This window comes from Bos indicus, chromosome 18 (genome assembly GCF_029378745.1).
Source record: "Bos indicus isolate NIAB-ARS_2022 breed Sahiwal x Tharparkar chromosome 18, NIAB-ARS_B.indTharparkar_mat_pri_1.0, whole genome shotgun sequence".
NCBI classification, from domain to species: Eukaryota; Metazoa; Chordata; class Mammalia; order Artiodactyla; family Bovidae; genus Bos; species Bos indicus.
Genome location: NC_091777.1, coordinates 38,884,823 through 38,909,759, shown reverse-complemented (window position 1 = coordinate 38,909,759; position 24,937 = coordinate 38,884,823). Strand labels below are relative to the sequence as shown.

The 24,937-nt window shown below is 48.0% G+C and overlaps 1 protein-coding gene across 5 annotated transcripts in view; it reads right to left on the bottom strand.

Moving 5' to 3' along the window:
* Positions 1 to 24,937, bottom strand: part of ZFHX3 (zinc finger homeobox 3) — a 255,495-nt gene that overhangs the window by 30,304 nt on the left and 200,254 nt on the right. For all 5 annotated transcript variants that reach the window (XM_070770839.1, XM_070770840.1, XM_070770841.1 and 2 more), the window contains one exon: positions 13,635 to 13,742. In XM_070770839.1, coding sequence (XP_070626940.1) covers positions 13,635 to 13,742 — 108 coding nt within the window. The remainder of the gene's footprint in view (positions 1 to 13,634; positions 13,743 to 24,937) is intronic.

The following is a 24,937-nucleotide window of genomic DNA, read 5'->3' as shown; positions in this document are numbered from 1 at the left end:
GATACAGCTCTGTAAAAAAATAGGGATTGGGAAAAAAGACTGAATGAAAATGACTGCTGTATTTAGGTGATGGCATCATAGAGCATTTCCCCATTTCCTCAGTTTGTCATGTAGTTATATTATTTTTAATATTATAATTAAAGTGTTTAGAATTTAAATTCAACTGTCCATGAAAATGTGGATATTTGGATCCATACTGTGCAAAACCTCGGGTGGTATTTTTTACTTTGCCGGTTAAAGCAATTTTTCCTCATTTTGGCAGCTGTGTCATATGAAAATATGTGTTAAATCTCAATGAATCTTCCATAGGCAACATGCTGGGCTCCTGGCACTTCAAAGGGTTTAAAAACATGGCCAGGAATCACGCGAGCGCACACGTCGTGCATGACATACTCTGTGAAGCCAGGCAAGAGGGATGCTGGGACAGCGAAATGCTGGGTCAACCCCCAGCCACAGCCTGACAGTGTGAGCTGTGGATTCCTTACCATGCAGACTTTCGAAGGAGTGAACAAAATACTTGTTCATCTTGTCAGGGGTTGAGGCTGCCCCACCCAACCGACTGGTGAGGCACAAAAAGGAGCTGCACGTGGTGGTTATGGAGGACAGAAAATTCAAAATCAACCTTCTGGGCCGAAAGCCACCATTCCCCCGTAAACTGGGATGTGCTGGCCACTGTATCTGACAAAGTCAGATGCTGAGGGAGGCAGACCTGATCCATGACTCTCTGTTTTATTCTCTGAGGTTCCTCCACATTCCAGGCAGAAGAATTTCATTTCAAAGGGAAAGACAGTAGTCAGTGCATGGCTTCCTCAGGAAAAACTAAAACCACTTCTGTGACATCAACAAACAGGTATCCTTTGTTTGTAACATATCTGCTTAGGGAGTGTTTAACTTCTAAAAGTAATTACTTAAAAATTTACTTCTCCTGTCATATTAATTAGAGGGAGCAAGGAACAGAAGAGAGGTGATCTGAACTCATGCAAGTTTTATTTGCAGTTTTGAAGATATGGTCTTACTCTGTTCTAAGCACACAGAATAATTAAAACAAGCTTAGTAAGGGGCTTCAGGCAGGAGGTGACCAACTGTGAAGAACAGGCAAGAATAATATCATGTAGGGGGCTTATCAAGTGGTCAGGTATGGTAGAAATACACAGCCCTTTAACTTGACTTGATAAAACCACTCTTTATAGAGCAAATTCTCACCCAATTCCAATCCTCACTAATAAACTAAAATCCAAGTCACTGAAATTTTGGTGGCAGAAAACTTTAGAGTTGTACTCACGAGACCGTGGACAGCCTGCAGACTTTCTCACCTAGTGAGGTGGCTGTACAACTCAAGCCAAGGAGGGCAGGGATTTGCTGCCTCCTGAAAAAGAAACCTGAAAAAAACTGGCAATGGAACAGAAATGGAACCTTACGGTATGCAGTGCTTGGTTTTCTCTAGTCATTACCCAAGACATTGACTCGCCCTCCAAGATGATCAAAAGTACCAGAAATTATAGTTTCATGAGTAAAATTCACCTGCTCATCACTCACCACATCAGTGGCGCTGTTCGCATGGTAGACATTCTCTGTCACAGGCCTGCACTTGGCCAGAGTCCTCCCTTGAGGAGATCAGGGCCTGTGCTGAGCGTCCACACTGCTGGACATCTGCTTGCCATCTTGCCACCTGCTTGCAATTCCCTCTCCAGAGCAGAGGCTAGGATTTTGTGTCACATCTTCCATGGAGGTACTACACTTGATAAGTGGCCAGAGATCTGGTTAAACTCTCCCTTTCCTACTGTAGAGAACGATGGTTCCTCTAAAGGGTCTGCTCTGCTGCCAACTTGGTTGTTGAACATGCACAGCTCTCCTTCTGCCTCCAGCTGACCACTTAGTCATTTCAAAGAGGAATCGGAAGTCTATGAGGTGAAGGTGAGCACTGGCACAGCCAGCTGGGGTCTTCAGGCTCATTTCCTCCCTTCTTGGCATGGTGGAAGTGGTGTTCCACTGAAGTGCCAACCCTCTTCCTTCTGGTGAAGGCCTAGGAGGCTGCCCGAAGTGTCATCCTTGTGAAAGACCAAAGGCAGCTACTACCCCCACTTCTCAACCATCAGACTCTGAGCTAAAGCACCACTGACAGCCCCTCCATCTAAACTTCCATCTCCCAAACCAGCAACATAATGGAGGAGCCAATTAAATGATTATTAATTCATGCTACTTTCCGTAAGCCAGAGGTTCTCATCGCCTTGTGTTCCGTAAACCAGCTTGCCACCTGCCCCAGAAATTTACAGCAATCTTTTCTATCTATCTCCATTGACTAAGGAGAAAAAAACACATTCGTACAACTCCAGACTTGAAGCTTGAATTTGAGATAATGACCCCAGCATGCTAGTCACAGAAGCTTCACTAGACCTGAAAATGGTCATTCAGCTCATAACAAAAATGCAATGCAAGGGGCAGTGAGCTCTCTCCACAGCCAACCCCCCACCCCCACCCAGCTTTTCAGAGGCCCCACACTCCCCTCTAGAAAGCAGAAATGCATGGTTTCCAGAGGATGCTCTGTGCTCTATGGTCCTCACTGTCGTTGGCTGTGGGGCTGCTCTTGCCATCTGCTTGCAATTCCCTCCCAAGAGCAGAGGCTAGGGTTTTGTGCTGGATCTCCTGCGGAGCTACTACGCTTGGTAAGTGGCCAGAGATCTGGCTAAACTCTCTCGCTTCACTACGATAGCGAACGACGGTTCCTCTAAAGGGTCTGCTCTGCTGCCAACATGGTGGTTGAACATTCATGGTTCTCATTCTGCCTCCAGCCAAGCACTTAAAGTCATTGCAGAGGAATCAGGAGACTGTGTGAGGCGAAGGTGAGCACTGGCACAGCCAGGGGGGTCTCCGTGCCCTGGCCAGTGCCCTTCCCCAAGAACTCTGTCCTAGAGTCCAGCCTGGTGAGGTGAGAAGCCTTCCATTCAGAACAGTCCCAGTCTGCGTAACTGCAGGCTACACTGCTTCTGCACATCTCTAGATAGAGAAGTTCAGACACCCGCTCAAAAAGGGAGCCGAGCACCCCTAGGTAGGTGGAGTAAGACACAGGCCTCATGGACTCATCACGTATAGCTTCCCGTTTCCATGGAGCATTTCAAAGAAAACTTGAGCTCTACTACAGATGGGTGTGACTGCTGCTGGGGAATGGCTCATTAGTTTTCTCCACCAACTCGAAGGTGAACCAGATAGCTCGGCACTTTGAAAACCCAGAAACTCTTTGCTGTTGTTATCTTGATTTTTATTTGGAAATACAGATTCATAGTTAATTTCAAGAATAGTACAGGGAGGTCTGTTTCCCCTTCACCAAGTGTTACTTTTTAACCAACCAGGGTTGAGATAAAGAGTGCTAGGTCTCTGATCACTCCTCAACATGACCACGTCTCCCCGCTCCCATTACTACGATCTAGATTCCCTTGGCCAGACCAGGACTTGTGTCTCCTCTGCACACTTCTGTCTTATAGGAAAGCTTAGTCCCTCCCTCATATGCCAGGGACTCAGAAGTCTGCCATCCAGCTAAAGGAGAAATAGGTCTCAAACTTCATACCTGTCACAGAGACCAGAGCCCCAACATTCTCAACTTCAAATGAGTCCCAGAAATCCCCCAGAAAACTTGCTAAAAGGCAGCCCCCACCCCCTGGAACAGGTCTGATTCAGAGAACCTGCATTTCCAGTGGGTTCCCAGGTGATGCTGATGGTCCCCCCACATTCTTGAGAACCACCATCAGAGCTGAAGCTCTCTGTAATCGGCAGGGACCATACCACTTCTCGACTGGACTAGAATGAAATACGGGGGCCTGGCAGGTGCGGGCGATCAGGGAGTCCACTTTCAAATAATTCTTGCTGCAAATAATACTCTCATCATCCACATGTGGGGATGAGAGCCAGGCCTGTCTCAAAGCTCGATGTTTTCCCCCTCAGGCCAAAGGTGAAAGATTAAATATGGCTGTCCCTCAGGGAATGTGCCTGCTCTAAGCCAACACAAATACACTTTCAAAGCCAGAAAATCAGAAGGAGTAACCTCCACGTGTTCTGTCAGCTGTGTAACCCAGAAGGACGACAGGCTGCCTTGCTATCAAAGACTCGGTCTTTCCACGTGTCCTGGAGAACCTCTGTGAACAGGACAGACACCTCTAGGATCTCTCCACTCTGCAGAAGGAGGCAGCATCTTTTTGGTCTTGGCACGTGCAGGCCACACCAGCCAACACTCCCTTGGCTTGGACCCTGGGAAGGGTACAGAGGCCCACCCTGGCCCCTGTGTCCTCAAGTCAGCACTCTGGGAACGGGTGTCATGCCACGCTTTCCCAGCAAGCAGCCAGGGTACAATGGCGAGTCCGTGCTGAGTGCCGGCTGCTGTGGCTTGTCTCCATCTTCGGGGAAAAAACTGTGCTAAGTCCCACATCAGAGGCATCAATCTGTTGTACTAATTCCATGTTGAAATATGCTTAAGGCTGCTTAACTACACTGATTTGCGCTCCCAAAAGGCCATCCCACAATTCGGTTTCAAGATACCTTGTACCCTCTGTGTCAAGTTTCTGAATGGAACCACCAGTCAAAACAGAGCCACCAGCCACCACTTCATTTAAACCAACAGCAGCTGTCGGGGTACTTAATAATAACTTCTGAGCCTGGGGCTGCCACCTGGAGCCTGGCTTGGGCCAGCAGGCAGGGACGAAAGAGGCCAAGACCCAATTCCTCACTTAGAGGTATCAAATCTGTCTGCCTGCCTCTGGGCTCTGGTCAGCTCTGCCCGTCTTCTCCCAGCAGAGCCCGCTGGGCTGTGCACAGATGCCCCCTGCAGCTGTGGTCACAGTGCCCAGTTGGGGGTACCCTGGGCTCTGCATCATCACTCTGCCCTCTGGCTTCATTGCAGATTGTGACAACCACGGACTTAGAAAAAAACTAGAACAGGAAGAACCTTAGAGACACTTGAATTGACAGCAAAAAGTCCAGAGGTGTGAGATGTAGGTCAAAACAGGAGGCGATGTGGGTCATGCTGGGACCAGACCACAGTTAATTAACAGAAGTTCATCCCACCCGTATCAGATCCAACCTTAATGAGGTTAGTTAGGGCCTCTGAGCCCCAACGCAGCACAGGCTCCCAGAGACCAGGCTAGAAGGATACTCTTCCAGGCTCTTTCTCCATTTCAAACCTATCTATATCTTCATAAGATACTTCACTAAATTTTAAGAGATGGCACTCATGCAACACACACAATCTGCGTCCAGCATAGTGACAGACACCAAGAGTCCCGCACTTCAGTTCTCTGCCACCCCCTCGACAAATCAACCTGCTTGGGACCCACCAGGGATTGCTCTTGGTTCATCCAGGTTTGGCAGGAGTTTGACAGTCTGCACTGGAGGAGAAAGACATTGACTCAGATCCCTGGAAGGCCTGAAAAATGGGAATAGCAGTCCACTTTCCCCTGTGGGTTTCAAATACTGAGCAGACTGGAGATGTCACCCCCCCCTGGAGTTTGTACAGCAAGGGCGGGGGAGCCCATACCGAACAGTTTCTCACTCTCCACGTGGCCCCCAGCTCAGTTTGCGCACAGCCTCCAAGGGCCCAGAAGGGACAGGGTGTGTGAAGGGGTGGGCAGACGGCTCGAGAGCACCTCAGGGGACTCCTTGAGAACTCTTGTCTTCCCTGGCCAAGTTTTCTTTACACAAAGGCACCAGCCCGCTTGCTAAGGAACAGAGCTCACGGTCTGCAGGGCTGCTACGACCTGGCTGGAGTCCTGCTGTGTGAACTTGGGCATTTCAACTGACTACAGTGGACTTCCAGCTTCACGTCTGATGGTCGGAGGACAGTGTCCACTCACAGGGCTTCTGGGAGGCCAGGAGGAGAGAGGAGGCGCATGAAGCCCACCAGAGCCAAGCACATGGTGAGAGTACAAACATTTGTCACTATGGGTTTCATCTTTAGAAGCATCTCTCGGAAATATACAGGTGCACGTGCAGCCATGGAACCACAGGGTGAGGAGAGAGGCCTGGCTTTAAGGACAAGCACAGGCATCCTACATCCATCTTTTCTGTAAATCAACACAGGAGAATCCTACTCACCCTGTGGGCTTAATATCTAAAAGGCATAAAACCGAATAACTTGCACTTGAAAATGTTTATGGTTATGCTATTTCACCAGCTGATTGTTAATGAAATATTCAGACAGTATTAAGCGCTTGCTAGGAGATTACAAAAATGCATATGTGGGGTTGGGGACAAGTGAACAGGTAGAGCACAGAAGATTTTTAGGGCAATAAAAACACCCTGTATGATATTATAGTGATAGCCAGATGTCCAAACCCACAGAATGTATGTCAAGAGTAAATCATAAGGGAAACTGTGAATTTTGGATTATTAGGATAGATCAGTGTAGGTTCTTCATTGGTTAAAAAAAAGTGCCATCCTGGTGAGTGGTGTTGATAATGGGGGAAGCTATGACTGGGGATGGGGCAGAGGGCATATCAGAAATCTCTGTCCCTCTCAATTTTGCTGTAAACCTAAAGAAGCACTAAGAAATGTCTTTAAAAAACAAAACACAAAAATATGAATGAATGCCATGTGCCCCTAACCATAAAGAGCTGACAATTCTGCTTGACAACTAGAGAACCAGGACCTTCAAGTCTCCTCCAATCTTCATACAGTTAAGAGAATGCTCCTATGTCATGTGGGTCTTCAGCTTTATACTCCAGGGAATGTACCCCGACCCAGAAGGCAAATCACCGTTTGATCACAAATCTGACAGCCAGGACTTCCCCACTGATGAGTTTTGGTTCTCTAGCCTGACAGGTAAGATCCTGTTGCACCCGGGGAAGAATGTGAGAACCTAACGGAAGTGCTCTGACATCCCCTGAGAAAGGCACTACAGTGTGCTTTGTTTTTTTTTTTTTTTTAGATCTTGGTCATGATTCTAATAACTGAGGACAAAACCTAACACTGAAACAACAGGAAGATTAACATGGCCAAGTTCCAGAAATAATAGGCAAACCTATAAGTTATTTTCTACAGCCATGGAAACAATCTACTCCTTCATGTCCAGGTTCACTGCCTTCTAACTACACCTTGATAATTCTCATCACACCATTAGCATAGTTATATGCTTGCATATGATGTCCTTTCTAGAAAGTGAGTTCCAACTACTTTTTTTTTTTTTGCATATCCCACATCTGCACAAAGAGTACTTGCTCAATCAATGTGGTATCTATCTCTCTTAAGACTTTATATAAATTCTCAAAGCTGAGACCTTTGAATTACTGGAATTCAGGCAAGTCCAGATATACGCCATACCCTGTATCTATTTTTGCTTCTCAACATAAAAATAGTTCAAATGGTTTGTTTTCAACTGTGAGACAGAAATCTGCCTGCAGTGACTTAAGCCTTCAAGTTATACTGAATGTGGCCAGGAAAAAAAAAAAAAGAGGGTGGAGGAAGGGAAAAGCTGACTTAGTCACACAATTCCCATCTGCGTGTGGAAATGTAAAACCAAAAACGGATACCATCAGCAAGGATGGGAACCACAACGGGGCCATGCAAGCCAGGCTCCCAGCATTCCCTTTCACATACCCTACTGCAAAGACAAATTTATTTTAGGGTCAGGTAGAAAGATGGAACAAGATTCCGAAAGGACACAGAATTAGACCAAAATGATTTTCGTAGAGGCAGTGAAGGGCCTGGTTTCCAGCCCGCAACAGGTCTGGGACACGGGATCCACTCAGAGGTAACTCGAGAGTCGCCGAAGATTCCCCCAGGGATATCGTCATCACCGGCTCTGACAGTTTGTGTGATATGCCCAGTAACAGGGGCCAGGTGAGAGCGACAGTGTTCTGTTTTTGTCATTCAGTCACAGAGTCTTGTCCAACTCTTTGCGACCCCAAGAAAGGCCTACCACAGAAAAAGACTAAGAGGCTGTGTGAACTCTCAATCCACCCCTGATCCATGCTTTCTCCACTAGCTGGAAACCAGAAACATCCTCGCAAGTTATGAGCATTCTGACCTTAGAAGTGAAGATTCTCCAAGATTCTACACCACTGTACAGCTGTCCCTCCTCCACTCACAGTTTTAAGAAGTCCCAGAAACGCAAGAACCCACTGAGTCCAAACCGGCTGCTCTACAGACTGTGGAACGGAGGTCCAGAGATGAGAGGCCACACAACTGAACACTGGCAGGACCAGGCAGTGAGCCCAGGCTTCTGCCTCCTTGTAGCACAGAGCCATTCCTCTCAGCACATACCTCCTTTTGTCTTTATGAACTCAGTTTTTTTTTTTTAAGTATTGTTTCAGCCTCTTTCCTTTCTCTGCCACAGATTACATTTCAAGCACTCAGTTCCCCATACAATGGCATTCCTATTTATACAAAGCTGTAAACAACAGCGAGAAGAGGGGGAGGGCTGGTAATAGATTTCCACCAGGATGTGCCTGACCTGCTTTTTTTCAACTTCAATAATTAGAAAGGCAGTGGGTCTGCAGGAATTATTCATACGCAGCAAGAGCCGTACACTATACATTTATGTTAAACATGTCAAATCCGATTGAAATCATGCCTGCCAGCACCGTATTCCATAAACACACTTTTCCCCAACAGTCGTCCAGACCTTGCCAGCCCATTAATACCCCCCTTTAATAGCAATCTTCCATAGATTCAAATCAGGGATGCTCCACTGCACTAATTGCTGTGTGTTAGGTGAGCATCATGGATTGAAAAAAATTAATAAAATAAAATCCCTTCAGGCCATTCCCCTTGAAGAGCAAAGCTCTAACTACAATTCTAACTCCAAATGTTACAAAAATGCAAACATGAACTTCAGTAAGGGATTTCTGAAGTGTTACCATGTTGTCATTTTAAGTTGGATTGTTGCCCTATCTTTTGTTTGTTTGTTTCTTTAAAGCACTAATACCCCGAGTCATCCTGTCTCAAATTAGCTTAACTAGACCCAGCCTAGTGCTCCAAGCCTGGAAACCATGGCGGCTACAAGGTTTAAATAACCATCCTGCCATGATTCTTTGCCAAGAGTTCAATTTTTTCTCCTAATTATTGGTGATAAAGCATCACATTAATTGTATATCACTTAATTTATAGCAATTAATGATTGATTGGATAATCACTGCATTAATTATTGTTCAGTTGCTGACACTGGGGGCTCTTCAGTCTACAGCACGCACTTTCAAATCCACACTGCTGAGAGAAAAAGCGATCACTTTCACATTTTAAAAGAGAAAACCACAGAGTTGGATGGTGGAAATGGCTGTGCATTAGGCTCTGCTTCAAAGACCCTTCCTGCATGCTCCAGGGACCCAGAGGAGCGCTTCACACTTGCTTTGAGTAGATGTGACTCTCAAGTATCTACCAAGGGCTTGTCGATGTGCCACCACATCCCATCATGGAACCCAGGTTGCAGCTGGTGGGTGTCACTTGTCTGTGTTTTCAAGGGGAGGCATCCAAGCCTCCCAAAGGCCAAAGTCATTCACTAACTGGTGGGCTTCCTGACTCCAAACGTATAGAGGTCTTTCCATTTCACCAAACTGCTCTCAGACTGAGCATCACGCTGTCTTACTACAAGGCACATTCATGGTCGACAGCCCCACTCAAGCTGAACATACAGGTGGCGGTCATGTTACTATTTTCCGCTGCACCACTTTAGAAGAGTGAGTGTTACTCTCTACACTCAGAATGGGGGTGAAAACTGGATCAAATGGTTAGACTGAAAAAGCGTTCTTGGAGAGGAGTATGGCAAACTTAGCACCCTATATTAGAATATATGGAAGAGCCCGTATGCAAACCCAAACCATCTGGCAACTTGCTAGAGCTCCCTGGGACTCCACTTACTTATCTGGAAAATGGTGGAAGGGGGCACAAGGGAGTGGGTCCTTCCAGTATCCATTGTATTTCATAGAGGAGGGGGTGAGAATCAAATGAAATAATGTATAGAAGGCAGTGCTGCCTAATTCTTCCTCACAAGGCAAGAACACACAGAAAACAATGGCAAGTTAGTATCAACAGACGAAGGTGCACCTGCCTCTGGCCTGAGCACGGCCCCCTGCCTCCAGGGGCCAACCCGAGGATGGTGGAGATGGGTACCTGTGAGCCATTCACTGGCTGGGCATGACGCTGGAGACCAGTGCCTGCCTCACAGTTACAGCTTAACATAGCCTGAGGAGTAACTGGAAAGTACAGGGAGAACTGGGACACAGTCTTTCAGGGTTAGTTTTGCTCCTCCTGAGTATCTGTAGGCTGATACGCTAGCTGCTAGCCACAGGCTGTTGAAACTTAAGTTCATTGAAATGAAGTAAAGTGTAAAGCTGAGCTAGCTCCTCTGTGGTACTAGCTACGTGTCAAGTACTCAACAGTCATAGGTGGCCAGTGGCTGCGGTATTGTACAGTGCAGAGCAGAGCATCTTTATCGACACAGGAAGTTCCAGGCGGCAGCACTGATCTAGAGTAACACTGTTTGATGACTGGGCATTCCTGTGGAGTGTTACGCTCCCTGAAGGCAAGGCTCATAATCTCAAGGAAACTGGGATCAGTGGGACTCTGCTCAGCGCCCGGCACATGGCAGAGACCAAACCACTGACTGTAGGATTGACACTCCTGTGATTCAAGTCACTCTCCTCCTTGTCTTGCTCCACTCAAGGTAAAAGACCTGATTCCTCAAGGAAAGAAGCTCAACAGACATCAAACAGGAAATCAGGAGTCCCATTCCAAAGTAAATAACAAATTTTAGTAAAGATTATCCGTTCCTGCGCAAACCCTTGAATTACATAATCAATAGCTGAGAAAATGCCAATTATCCAGGCCCATTTCAAATATGACTAATCTGCATCCTGAGCAGCCACTAATCTACAGGACAAATTGTGAAATCGCTACTTATTTATTTGCTGGGAGGAAGCACTCCCCATCCCATTTAATCAGAGAGGAACAGCTCAATTTAGGGAGTAAATGGAACAAACAGACATTTTTTATAAAATACTAAGGATCCCAAAGAAAGCTCAGGAGAGGCTGCTGGCACCTGTATTGATTCCAAGATCAAATTGGCCCAAAGCACCTTAATAAAGCCTGTCATTACACACGCAAACAACAGAGACAGTATTATGCTTCAGGTCAAGAGAGAATCGTTTGCAGGAGTCACAGAAGAATTTTCCCTTCTTTCTTTACTTCTGTGCAACTGGCAACATGTGTCTCTGACTTATTCATTCTCTCTCTGTCTTAGAGATAAAGATTAAGTATGGCCTGTTGCTTGAATGACTGAATGAGAAAGTAGAGTCTTATTAAAGACAGTGGCACTTTTCAGTGCTCATTTCAAGTCTTCATACAGTCTCGTGACCGCCCAGCATTGTCCACCCGTGCTGTGAAGACATATTCCTACTGAATTACAAACACTATGTTGTTTGTTGCTGTTCAGTTGCTAGGTCGTGTCCGATTCTTTGCAACCCCACGAACTGTAGCATGCCAGGCTTCCCCGTCCTTCACCATCTCCTGGAGTTTGCGCAAACGCAGGTCCATTGAGTCACTGATGCCATTCAACCTTCTCATCCTCTGTCTCCTCCTGCCACCAATCACTCTGAATGAGATTTAATGGAACTGCCCTCAACAAAGGTTACCCTAACCTGGTCTAAGGATCAGAGAAGCACATACCAAGTGCCTGCCTGGCACACAGTAGGAGCTTTGCAAATGGTTCTGTTGTTCTCTCAGGGTCCTTTGCTCACAGAATGCAGGAAGCACGCACCACCTGCCATTTGCACAAGCCCACTGAATCCTATGTTACTTCCCCCAGCTTCCAAAACAACTGCCTGGCAACAGTTCTACATTCAAATGGGAGGATCCAAGAGAAAATGCCGCTAGGTTTCCTCATCTTATTTAACTAAACTACAAATGAAACCAAAAAAAACCCCTCCTGATACTGAGTTACTGTATGCCAGGCACTGTTCCAAGCTTCCCAGATTCAAGTAACCCTCAGAGCAATGCTATGGAAATAGGGGGTTTTCTTAATGCCCATCTCACAGGAGAAAACTGAAGCACAGAACGGTGCCTGGAGCAAGGTCACTGAGCCAGAACACCCCAGGGGCGGGATTAGAAACCAGGCACCCAAATCCTGAAAACAAAGGACGGACCGGCCTGGACGGCAACTTAGACTTCAGACTGTGTCGGCAAAATCCCCCTAACCCAGCTCACTTCCTCCGGGCAGATGTGTGTTGGCCAAGTTTGTGTAGACCTCATCTGAACATTACAGCAGAGTCTGCGATCCTGATCCCTGGGAGGCACACAGGACAACCCTCCCCGCATGCTCAGGGCCTCCGAGTGTGGATGCCCATGCCCTAGTCCCTGGTCCTACCTTCCAGACCATCCTAGGGGGCTCGCCCTGGCCCTCGGCTTTAGCTTGAGCACAGGCCTCTGGACACCACAGAGCCCAGTGCAAAGGGGGAGGGTGTGCAGCATGGAAGGGAAAACCATGGAAACAGGAAACAGGACAGTGACACATCCCTCTCGATACCTAGACGCTGTCACACTCAAATTTCTCTTTTCTAGGCTGAACAGCCCCGATTCCTTCAGCCTCTTCTCAGGCAGTATTGCTCAGCTTTCAGTCATTTTCATTGCTCTCCCCTGGCCTCCCTCCAAGATTCTGTATCTTGTTTAAATAGTAAAGGCCAACACTGAACGTGATTTAAGAACAGTCATGCCTGGAAAAGTAACAAAGGCCCAACCAATACGGACTCCAGAAGGCAAATATTTTCGCAAAAGAAAAAAAATCGAAGTATTACAATATTAATAATGGAAGGCAATAAGAACCAGGTTGACCAAATACAATGATTTCTGTGGCTTGTCACATCACATCCTCTAATTACAGTGGTGTTTCTGGGAGACGTCTCTGGCCTGATAAGTCTTCTCAGAAACCATCTGCTCCTCCTCAAAAAAGAACCAAGATTTTCCTCTAAGTCTCATCAAGTCTCTCCCTCGATACAGACACCCTATCATCCTGAGAAGGCCCCTCCCCACTTCTCTCAACACCACCTTTTCCAGAAACAGCACTTCCTTTCCTAACTTCTTCCATTTCCTCTGCTTTTGCGTAGACGTCCCCCTGCCTCGCTGTTCCATCTGCCTCCCCTTTGGCCAAGGCAGGACACCAGGGATACAAAGAGGCTGCCTGGGACCCCAAATGCAGGATGAAGCCCACCCTCCACACTGCTGACTCCTTAGAGACTTGGGGGTGACCCTGATCAAGTTCCATGTGGCAAGTCCCTCCACTGGGTTCATGAGCAGTGGGACAGGGCCCCGGACCTCCCATGGAGGAAGAATCACACCAAGGGCAAAAACAATAGGGAGGAGGCGCGAAGGAAGCATGACCCCAAAACACAGCAGCCCCCAGGACAGCGCCAGCCACCTGGATGCCTGCTCGATCAATAAGCTGGCTCTGTGGCCATTTCAAGCAACTTTTAAAATTCTTAATATAAAGTAATAGGAGAAGGAAGGTGACCACTGCAACACAGCAAGAATACAATCCTTCTCCCACCCGCAGAGAACCAGCCGAGCCGTTCCGAGCTGACCAAGCCTGCGCCTGCTCCCTGGCCTGTTTGCCGCCCTCCTCCAGGAGAGGAACATGGGGGCTGGAGGGCAGCCACACACGCTACCTGTCCACTTGCTCTGGTCCTTCTCGCCTCCACTCTCCTGGTCTTTAGCGAGCTCCTCGGGATCAGCAGCCGCTTCACTGGGCCCTTCAACATCTTCAATGGCTTCTTCTGCAAGAGAAGAAAACGAAAATGTCAAGGACTAAAAGTAGACAGAAGATGGAGGACTCTTGGCTGCTACTCCAAAGAAGTACCCGCCACAAAATGCAGGCAGCCAACGACTGTCCCCCAGCCACACGGTGAGCCCCGAGAGGCCAGCCGCACTAGGGATGCACGGTCTGGGGCGGTGGTGGGAACTTTCCTTCCTGCCCACTGGCAGGAGACTGCAGCTTGGTCTAGACGTGCACACACTCAGTATTCTGAGATGGATTCCAAATACCTCGTTTGAGCTTTTCTTATTGAAAAGCCAATCCTGTTGAGGAAATAACTCCAACTGAGTTCTGAAATCACATGCAAGTCTTTAACACTTGCAGATGCAAGAAGTGCCACAGGCTTGCTTCTTGCCTAGCTCTGACCACACTGAGAGCTGGCATTGAACTAGACCTCGCATAAGGCTTCACGGTGCCTGAGCACCTGCCAGATCGTGGTGTTTTTTTTTTTTTTTTTAACAGTCATTCATATTCTGAAGAGTCACAGAATATCAGTGATATGATTTCATCAGTGTGAAGAGGTCCAGGAAACAAACATCTATGGGTTCGCCAGGCATCAGTGGTGAGAAGCTAGATCTGTAGAGAAAGGGAAACAATTCCTTATCCAAATCATACACTCCCCGTTTGAAGTCATTCCATTCTCTACCCGCCACTGGCTTAAAACAAACCAAGGAAAGTCTCTCCAGCTCAACACACACTAGTGAAGGAAAAAGAATGGTCGTTTCCAACATGAGGTTAATCACAAAGTAAGATGCCACTCGCTTGCCGCAGTGGGACGAAGAGGGTAAGACACCCTGGATGCTGAGGGAAAGGAAGTGGGACATCGCTCACTTGTTCTCCTGGACCTATGGACCGTTATTTAAAACATTCAATAAGAACAGGCTAAACGAATGAATAAGGCGAGCAAACCAAAGTAGGTTGATGATGAAATCGTTAGACTTTGAAGAGCACAGCTTCCTGGGGTGGAGACACTGAAGCCCACGTCTGTCACCCAAGGCCATTGCCAGACGAGATCCATGGGACTAAGGCTGTTGGCCCATGGACCTGGGGTTATTCTGACATCACACTGGGTCTCTCTAGCCCCAACTCCACTTTTCAACATTTCAAGGAGTGACACTAACGACCCTCCAGAAAATAGTGTCTGAATTTCATCTCATAAAAGGGAGTAAAAAGAGTTCAAAGTAAACTGACCTCAGAGGATTTATGAAACACTTGAGGAAGAAAGTATCTGTTTAGAGCCAGATTTTCCTAACTCTTCCCAAAAAGACAATGAAAGACCAAGAGCTGGAAGATGGAACTAGAGGTCGGGGAACATTTCTTCATTACCGCCAAGAGGGCATGTAAGAGTCAGTCACGGGGAACACGTATGAGAGGAGATACTGCTTGTTTTCCTCTTCAACTAAGAGGCTTCCGCAAATAATTTCTATGTCGCCTTTCTGTCTCACTGCACAGTCAAGTTAATATCAAGTCTTCCCACGCCCACCCCTAGTTCAAACAAAGAAAAAGCATGCAACCATGGTTTGAAGTCAGTCAGACATACAGCACCATATTAACATGCTACAGCCTTTAGTGGAGGAAAAAAACACAAAGTGTTAGCTGAGCAATAATAAACAAGGTACACAGCATGCTATAGGTGCCATCTTAATTCAGGCCAAATAGTCAATGCATACTTTTGGCTTTTGATTAAACTGTTTAGCACTATAATTATAAAATCCATCTCTGAAAGGTGATACCAGCATTCAGTGGATCAGAATTAAGTTGGGTCTACCCAAAGTAGCTAGGTCTCTTAAAATATACTCATTTGCCCAAATATATCCTGCGATACAAAATCCCTGCAAGTGCCCATACGTTCATCAAATGCGATTATGCAGAGATGGCCCCTCCTCTCTGGGGCACACACACCACCCCAGGTGGAGCAAGTCTGACACCTACACACGGGGGACACCCCGATGTGATGAGCAGTGTCGGGAGGTGCTGCTCTGCAGAGGTGGGAAGGAATTTAGCCACTGAGAGGCCGGCTCCAAGGCCAGCGCCTCTCTCGGTGTACTATGTGGGCTGAGCCATCCAAGCAGAGAGTTAAGAACTCACGGTCACTCTGGCACTGACCCCAGCTCTTTGAACCTTTTCAGAAAAATCCATTCAGAGACAGACTGAAGAATGAGCACGTCATTCGCTCAACAAGCAAGGAACCCACATGGCGCTTTGTGGCTGTCCCAGGCCCTCGGTCTACGAGCCCGCTTGGTCCTCTGCTTTCTTCCCTCCCTGCCCTGCCAAGGATGGGAAAGTGACGGTGACCAAGCTCCAGTGAGAAGGTGAATGATCAAGGTTGGCTCAGGAATTTCTTTTGCATCTCTTTTTCTTCTTAAAGATTTAAAAATCAAGTCCTCTTCTCTTGAAAGGGATTCCCTAGTGGCTCAGACGGTAAAGAGCCTGCCTGCAATGCAGGAGACTCGGGTTCAATCCCTGGGTTGGGAAGATCCCCTGGAGAAGGAAATGGCAACCCACTCCAGTATTCGTGCCTGGAAAATCCCACAGACAGAGGAGCCTGGCAGTCTATGGGGTCGCAAAGAGTCAGACACGACTGAGTGACTTCACTTCCACTTTCCTCTTCTGAGTTTTTAGATTTAATATTATAATTTCTGATATATTAAACACCCCAAATCTGTTGTATACTTTGTGGAATAAGAAATGATTAAGAAACTCTGGGACAAGCCAGCTTCCTTTATGGGCAGATCAGTGTCCTCACCCCCAGCTAGAAAACCAGGTCCCATTCAGCCTGGTAGGCGCTTCCCTGTAGTTCTGCATGTGACCTACAGGTGTCGCCCTCTGCAAGGCGAGCCCTGGAAGGGCAGCTAGCTGCAGGAGGCAGACACTGTCTGGGCCGCCTAACCTGAGCATGTGGAAATAATATATGTCTTCAAGTGAACTGTCTGGTCCTGGGGAAATAAAATAGGACATTCATAAGCAGTTACACCATCTGTCTTTATACCATCATCATCAACAGCAAGAGGAAAAATAGCTCTTTAAAATGGATGAAAGCCCAGGCTGACAGTAACCAGAAAACTGTGAGCTCTGAATACCAATAAAGGTAGAGATATGATTAAAAAACAGAGATGTAAACTATGAATTCGTCTGGATAGCTCGGCCCCACAGTGCTGTGCAGACAGGGCTGTTTTGTTGGTCCCAAAAGTCCCCACCATTGTCACTAAGACCGGGCCTTGGGCACCCACGGGCAGGGCCTGGGGCTCTGTGCACTGGGAGCGCGTGGGGCCAGGGGCAGGATGGCGTCCAGCTCTGAATCCCTGGGGCTGGCCGGGTAGCCCACGCTCCCTTCAGGAATGTGTATTTGATACCCACATGCTCACAGAGCACAGAGCAGAGGGGACGTGTTCAGGGAACGCATTTCTCCCCCACAGTTAAGTCAGTGGCAACTGGCCGGGGTCATTACAGAAGTTGTTTTTCCCCCCTATAATGTCAGCTACTGACAGATGGCGGGAAGTGAAGACCTGATGGACGACGATCCGGTTTTATCTGGGAAATCCTGTCTTTCTCTCAGAAGACAAAGTTACTTTTCTTCCCCAAGAAACACAACAGCCACTGTGCCATTTTTAAGGCCAAAAAAAAAAAAAAAGACAAATCAAAACCATCTTCTCCCCAAAGAGTTGAACGCTATTTCAGAATCTAACCAGAACACACCAGGAATGCTTTCTCAGGGGCACAGCCAGCGCCTGGGTGAGGAGGTCATCTCTGCACCCCATGCCTGGCCTGTTCCAGCCAGAGCAGCAGGCCCCGCACGTCTCAGACAGATGAGATGGTCTATTGCTCACAAGACTCCAGAGGTCGTGCCTCCAAACCCCTTGCGGACGCCCACCCTCATGGATACAGTCCACAGCAGCCCTCAAACCAGAGCACCCCTCCTGTTTGGGTGTATTTTCATGTTAAAGGGTTCAGGGAAACAGAAGCAAATCTCCAATAATGGCGAGGTCCTCTGGTGTCCCTTCCATCTTCAGTTTCCACATAAAACACTGGCTGAAGGCCTTTCAAAAACCTATTTCCATCACTACCTCTTTGTACAACTGCTTCTCCCAGACAGCACTCACTCATGTCTGCTGGTTAAGGGCTGAGCCCTCAGGTATGAGGGTTTCAGCAAATGTTGTTGTTTGCTCACTCAGTCGTGTCCGACTCTTTGCGACCCCATGGACTGCAGCCTGCCAGGCTCCTCTGTCCATGGGATTTTTCAGGCAAGAACACTGAAGTGAGTTGCCATTTCCTTCTCCAAGGGATCTTTCCAACACAGGGATTGAACCCTGGTCGCCTGCATTACAGGTAGATTCTTTACCACTGAGCCACCAGGGAAGCCCCATTTCAGCAGATAATACATTCTAAAAGGGAAGGGTTCCCAGGGCAGCATAGATTTGGGAGGTGGGGGGAGGTGATGATACCACAGCCCCAGAAAATGTCCCTTCAATTAAGGTGGCTTTCTTGCCACAAATGCACACTGTTCTCTCAACACACCTTACACTCATCACGTTGGTAAACATGACTGTACGATTTCCCAATTTATGGTAACATCTGCTTCTGAAGGAGGGGCGTGTGCCAACTAGCAACCCCATGTGGATTCGCAACGATTTTATGAACCACTTGGAAACTGGTTTGTGGAAGGAGCATGAGGCTGAAGCAAAAACAGAGGCGGCACATCAGCACGAAGTCAGCACCTGCCACCACGCGCTGAGTGTGTCACCAAGATACGCCCTTTGCTGAAAAAGGACACTGTTCACCAAATAACTAGGGCCAAGGGGAGTACTTTACAAATCACAGGCTTGAAGGAAGGGGAGTCCATCAACACCTGAGACTAGTCCTAACTGTTCCTGATTCTTTAACAGGATAACGTGGGCTCAGTCAAAGTGAAAGTCACTCAGTCGTGTCTGACTCTTTGCAACCCTGTGGACGATACAGTCCATGGAATTCTCCAGGCCAGAATACTCGAGTGGGTAGTCTTCCCCTTCTCCAGGGGATCTTCCCAACCCAGGGATCTAACCCAGGCAGGTGGATTCTTTACCAGCTGAGCCACAAGGGAAGTCCAAGAATACTGGAGTGGGTAGCCTATCCCTTCTCCAGTGGATCTTCCCAACCCAGGAATCAAACCGGGGTCTCCTGCATTGCAGATGGATTCTTTACCAACTGAGCTATCAGGGAAGACTAAGTCAAACCTTCCTCCAAACCTGACAAAGCCCTGCCATGGGGCCTTGATGATAGGAATTTGGAAATTCTCCTAAGAACCAGGGTGCTGTTCCCAGAACTCAGGCGATCACATTACTTAAAGAATACACTGATACACTGAAGAATGAAATCATTCTTCCCTTTTTCTTTGGGGGGAGCTACGTTTGAGGGTGGGGGTGAACTAAAGTGCGTTTGCCTGTCGGCAGGCTCAAGAGCTGAGAAACATTAGCTGTCATGAACCACAATCAAATCAGGTTTGAAATATTTAGCAGTGGCTTGGAAAACGCGGCAGTGCAGCTCTGACAGGCGAGATGTGCAGACACCCACTTTCCATTATAATGGAAATATCAGGCCTGTTCTGAATATGTATAACCCAGAAAAATGTATTGATTTTTCATTCGGCATTAAAAAAAATGAAGTAGCCTGCAGCTGTCAAAAGCCTTTTGTTAAAAGCTCGTCTTTCCTGGAATGAGGGTTACCAGAAACAAGTTTTAATTGTATATTGGACCTCTTCTTTGAAAAACAAAATAACCAATCTGCTTACTTTGAAGATAGGGTTCAAGCTTTTCCTTTCCCCATTTTCAACCTAATTAACCAAGGACAAGCGCCGACGCGGACGGGTAAGGCCCGGCACGCTCTGACCAGCAGCATGGACGCGGAGGGTGGCAGCCACTTGTGCTGGAGCCTCCATGGTGGGTGGCTAGGGGATTCCATCACCGTGTCTTGCCCCCTTGTACCTGTAACGACAGACTCACCCCACAGGACACCTTGGCCGACCCCTGTCCTCTTGTAGGGCCAAATGGAACAACTGGAGAATGAGGGCGAAACAGTCCAGCTTGCCCAACCCTCTCGGCCCCTTGTGCTTCCACAGGAAACCTCTAACGGCTGGACATATTCTACAAAAGTATGCACGCTTTATTTTGCAGACAAGAGGTCAAATCAAATCCTACAATATGAAAGATGATGGCTAAGGTCTAGACCACTTATTTTGAATAATATCCAGTGCATTAAAATTCTGCTGCAAGAATAACCTGTAACAGGATGTGACCTGCAATGCTGACGGATGGATGCTTCTGCTGCCCCCAGCTCGTCACCCTCTCTAGGCCGCAGAGGGAGAGGTGGCCGCACTCACTGGGGCAGGTGGCTAACTGAGCCAGTCTCCCTCTTGACACTTTGGCAAGTGCGATCCCACTGAACAGTGACCTCAGGTCCTACAGTAGGTGACACTCCATGTGCCCTGGGCTACACCTCAAACGCACAGTGACTCCCAGACTCAGGATGCAATATTCTACTCCACAACGTCCCCAAACGCGCTTTTTCAAATGTTGATGCTGTGGTTTTACTCCATGGGGTCTTTCTAGCCCTGATGACATGGTTGGAAACTGCCTGAGAGGTAGTTCAAGCAATTAGGTCTTCTGAGTGACAATACCACACCCCAGGAAATTTCCCTTAAATCGGGTTGTTTTCTGCCTACCACAATGCAAACTCTTCTTCTAACACCCCAGTCCTTAGACCTAGCTTTGTGGTAGAGGTGACCACACGTTCTCACTCTGCCCACTAAAGACGGAACTTCCACACCTCCCTGGAGGTCCTCTGTGGGTAATCCGTCTGAATATTATTGTTAATTGTTGGCAAACTTTGGCCATTCTGTTTCCTACATCTTAACAGGGTAGAGATTACTTGAGGAAGAAGTCCAATTGCAAGACGAAGGGTCCACGGTCTAAATCAAAGCTGGTGAATGAAACATTCTGAGCGACTGTGACAGTCCAGGTGGGAATCCTTACAGGGGTGAAGGATGAGAGTAGGAAGGAAGAGCAGGCGGGGGCCCCAAGGCTAGCATGCTGCTTTATGCATCCAGGACCTGGAATGTTTTCCCACCTCCTCAGGGTATGTTGCCATTTCTTTTCCAGAGACAGGAGAATCCAGGACACTAACAGAGACTAAGGTGTTTGGTGAAAAGTACGTTCTCGGAGCAGATGCCAAGCACTCAGACTTCCTGCACCCCAGCCTGCCCAAGTCTGGAGCACACAGCACGGGACAGGTGTGGGGGAGTGTTGTCTCCCCCTCGAGGTCACCCTTGTCCTTAGCGTTTCCCATTCTCCCCCCCATCTAAGCTCTCTGCCGGCCAGGCCATCTTGCTGAAGACCCTTTTCCACCCGCTGGAGTGAAGGGTCGCCAGTCAGCCACAGGTATCTTCCCACCCCAAGGAGCTTTAAAAAAAAAAAAGTGACCAAAGTGCTAACTAGCTGTTTTAAATGCAACTGCCCTCTGGAAGATGATGTTTATAAAAACAAGTTCCGGTCCTCTGAGAGATAAGAGGATGTGAGGAGGAGAGGAACAGAGGACATGGAGAAGATCAGACCCACTCCCGCCCTCCACTGACATATTCTTTTCCTTTCAGTGATAATTTTTCCACAAGAATTTTTTTCATTGCTGGGTTCATTCACCAAGTATACTGGGGGCTGCTGGGCCCAGAGTCTCTGGACCGAGCCTGCGAGGCGGTGGAGGCCCAGCAACCTCAACATGGGCCCGGGAGAGGCTCTGCAGGAAAATCCACTAAACTCAGGCACACTAGTGGCGAGGAAGCAAGCGGCCCCCTCAGTCAGGCCCCTCTCTCCCGCCCCTGCCCCACCACCCCTGGCTTTGGCACCAGGCTGCAAGAGTCAACACTGAAGGCAATGCCGGGTATTATTAAAATGACTAATTGGAGAATAGAGACCATTTATGCTTTTGTATATTTGAAGATCTTGCCACTGTTTATAGAAACAAGAAAAATGGGGCTTGGGCAGCCTGAGGGAGCCTGGGAAGCTGCAGCCTGCGTGCACAGCCCCTGCCGGAGAAGGTGAGGCCCCGAAGACTCGCCTGGGGGAGCCCTGCGCCCACGTGTTTCACCTCCAACGTGAGTGTGGACAAGAAGGGGCCATAGCCCCTGCTGGAGAGGGTGAGGCCCCGAAGGCTCGCCTGGGGGAGCCCCGCGCTAGCGTGCTTCATGTCCATCGTGAGCGTGTATACGAGGCGGCATCTCCTGGGCCATTTGGAGCACACCGCCCGCCCTGGGCTGCGCACACAGCACCGTCACCCGCCAGGGTCCTACCAGCTTCCCACTTCCGGGCCAGGCCATTCGGTCATTTGAACAGTTTGTCAAAACCTCGCTGGAATTAAGGGGGTGGGTGGGGGTCACGAGAGGAGAAAAAGGGAGGAAACGCCTAGAGCCGGGATTGCAACCGGCTCCATTTATCTGTGTTCTCAGCCAAAGCACCTGGGCTGCCCCCTGCGGAAACGCAGAAAGGATGAAAGCCGCGTGCGGTGACAAAGCACGCCGGAACGAACGTGTCACTGACTCGCCTGGTGGCTGTTCCCAGGAAGGTTTTTTTTTTTTTCTTTTTAAATACTGAAAGATGTGCATTCCGGGTTTTAAAATACCAAACCCAGCCCTGACTTGGTTGGGGAACCTGCGCTAAACCAGAAACCCAGCTCCATGCCGGAACTCTGAGGAACACCGGGTTCAGGGGGATTAATCCCCTTGGGTTTCTACGGAGCCCTGGCTGCTGCTGCGACTTCCACACACGAAATGTAAAAAAGGCAAACTCCCCAAGCATGTTTGTAGCGGAGCGTGATGTGATTGTGTTGTCATTTATGGGAAATAATCGCAAGCCCATCTCTCCCTTTCCCTCCCCCCCACCATTTTCCAGTCCAAATAACCATGAAAAATTACACTTCAATGTCAGGGCGACGACAAAGGAGGCGCGCTCTCTGGGAGCTCAGCGCATTTGCAGGGGTTTTTCCTTTCGATGGACAAAAACTACCTTCAATTGTACTTCGTTTAAAACGTGATCTAACAAATGCATTTTGACAAGCCTTTTTCTCTTTCTCTCCCTTCTTTCAAACAGTATTTTGCACAGTTTAACCTCGCACCAAACTGGAATGTTCTGGAAAGAAGGGGGCAAAGAAAATAGAAAGGTCCTTGAAACCAAGAAGGGTGGTTTTCCCCTCCTTCCATTAAAAACAAAGTCATGGAGAAGAATAATGATTCTAACTCAGTGGACTACTACTGAGAAAGAGGGTGGAGAGTAAACGGCCTGTCTTACGGGCAGAATCTTTGATAGGCAAAGGTGAGAAAAGCCAGGGTGAGCAGGAGGGGAGGGTCTTGATGGAGGAAAAAAGCACCCCCTCCCCAAGCTCATTCTTCGGAATAAACCATTTTGTGGATTTGAAAGCATCCTCTGAGGGTGTGGATGTAAGTCAGAAGTGGGGGTGGGGTGGGGGGGTCATGACCACGAGGCTGAGGAAGGGAAGCTCTCAGGTGGGGTACTGCTTCCCCCTCCCCCATGGAAAGGGACGTTTTTCAACCCAACTGATCTGCCTGAAAGCTTTTTAGCATTCCAGGTGTGAGGCCTGAGCAGTCCCTTCGAGCATCTGTCTTTCAATAACACCCTGTTTGAAATAAACACTGCCAGGCTCCCATGGTTGGAGGGTGAAGACAAGATAGATAAACACACATGAGTGATAGAAAGCATGTAAATAAAAAAAGAAAAAATTAACAGTTTCCATTAAAGAAGGCTGGTATCACCTGAGTCAAAACTGACTAGGCTTGTCAGAGAGAGATCTTATGTTTAATGTAAAAAAAAAATGTATATACATATATATGATGTGCTTCCTAATTTATTTATTTTTACATGAAAAGAATGTTGGAATTACATAGATTAAAAAAAAATCAAGGCAGGCCTATAAATGTACTTAAGTATCCATATACAAATGAAGGTGTATGGGAAATGAACAGGATATACCAGAGTGATAGTAGATGATGGTGATTAGAACCTAATGGGTGTAAGTGAACCTTGTGGGAGGGCTCTCATGACGGGAATGCCCTCGCTGACGGACGCAATCTATACGGGAATGAAGGAAGCGGGTGGGGGGTGACCATGCAGACCTGAGGCGTTACAGCTCGGGGAAGACAGAATTGGACAACGCTGAAGGCAAAGAGGGAATACTGGGGGCCTGGACATGCGAAAAAGCAAACCAAAAGCAACACAGGTGAACATTTTGTTTCTGGCCACCAAAACAAATAGCAGTCGACTGCAAAAGATGAAACCATGACGCCAGGGGCTGGAGTCACATGACACACAAATGAAGGACTTGCGTTTCCAGCCCCTTTGTGGCTTCACTCTGATGTCCATGCCGTCCAAAGGGGCTCCAGCCTATTAAGGAAAGAGCTGTGCCCTGTGAAGCACAGGGTGCACACAGAAACATTAGTCTCTGCTTGTCTGTGGAGGGCGGTGTGAGGGGCTGATTGTCAATGAGCTTCATTTTGCATGATCATAAGCCACTTATATGCACAGCTGGGAAAACCAGCTGATTCATAAAAACAAAGCACAAACAAAGGCTTACACTTTCCAAACCAAATCTGGGAAACAGACATCGGGCCAACTTCAGACAATGCTGTGTCCAGAAAAGCACTGACTCGCCCTGCCCTCTTTTGGCCAGACCCAAGCTGTGCAAAGGTCGCTGCATGTGTAATGGCCTGGCATGTCCCAGAATGCAGCCTTAAACACGCACATGAAGCCGGCGGTGGCTCACGACAGCTTCACCCCTCCTTTCACGCTGGGGGTCCCCGGGTGCCTACCGCAGGCTCACAGCCTGGTACAAGCGGTGAAGAGCCTGCCTCTGCTGTGAGCACTTACAGTCACACTCGAGATATTGAGGGGTGCGCCTCCATGTGGAGAGTCCAAAACTGGGCCGGCCCCCCAAAACCATCAAGCCCCCAAACATGCTTCAGTCTGAGACAACTGGGTGACAGAAGCAACGTGTTTGAGTTGACATCTCCTAGGAAACTGCAAACAAAGTGAAGCGGGAAGTCGAGGTGAAGGGAAAACCCAGAGATTTATGTTCAAGAGCTTTCCTGCATTAACGGGAGAAAAAGCAGATGGAACTGCTAAA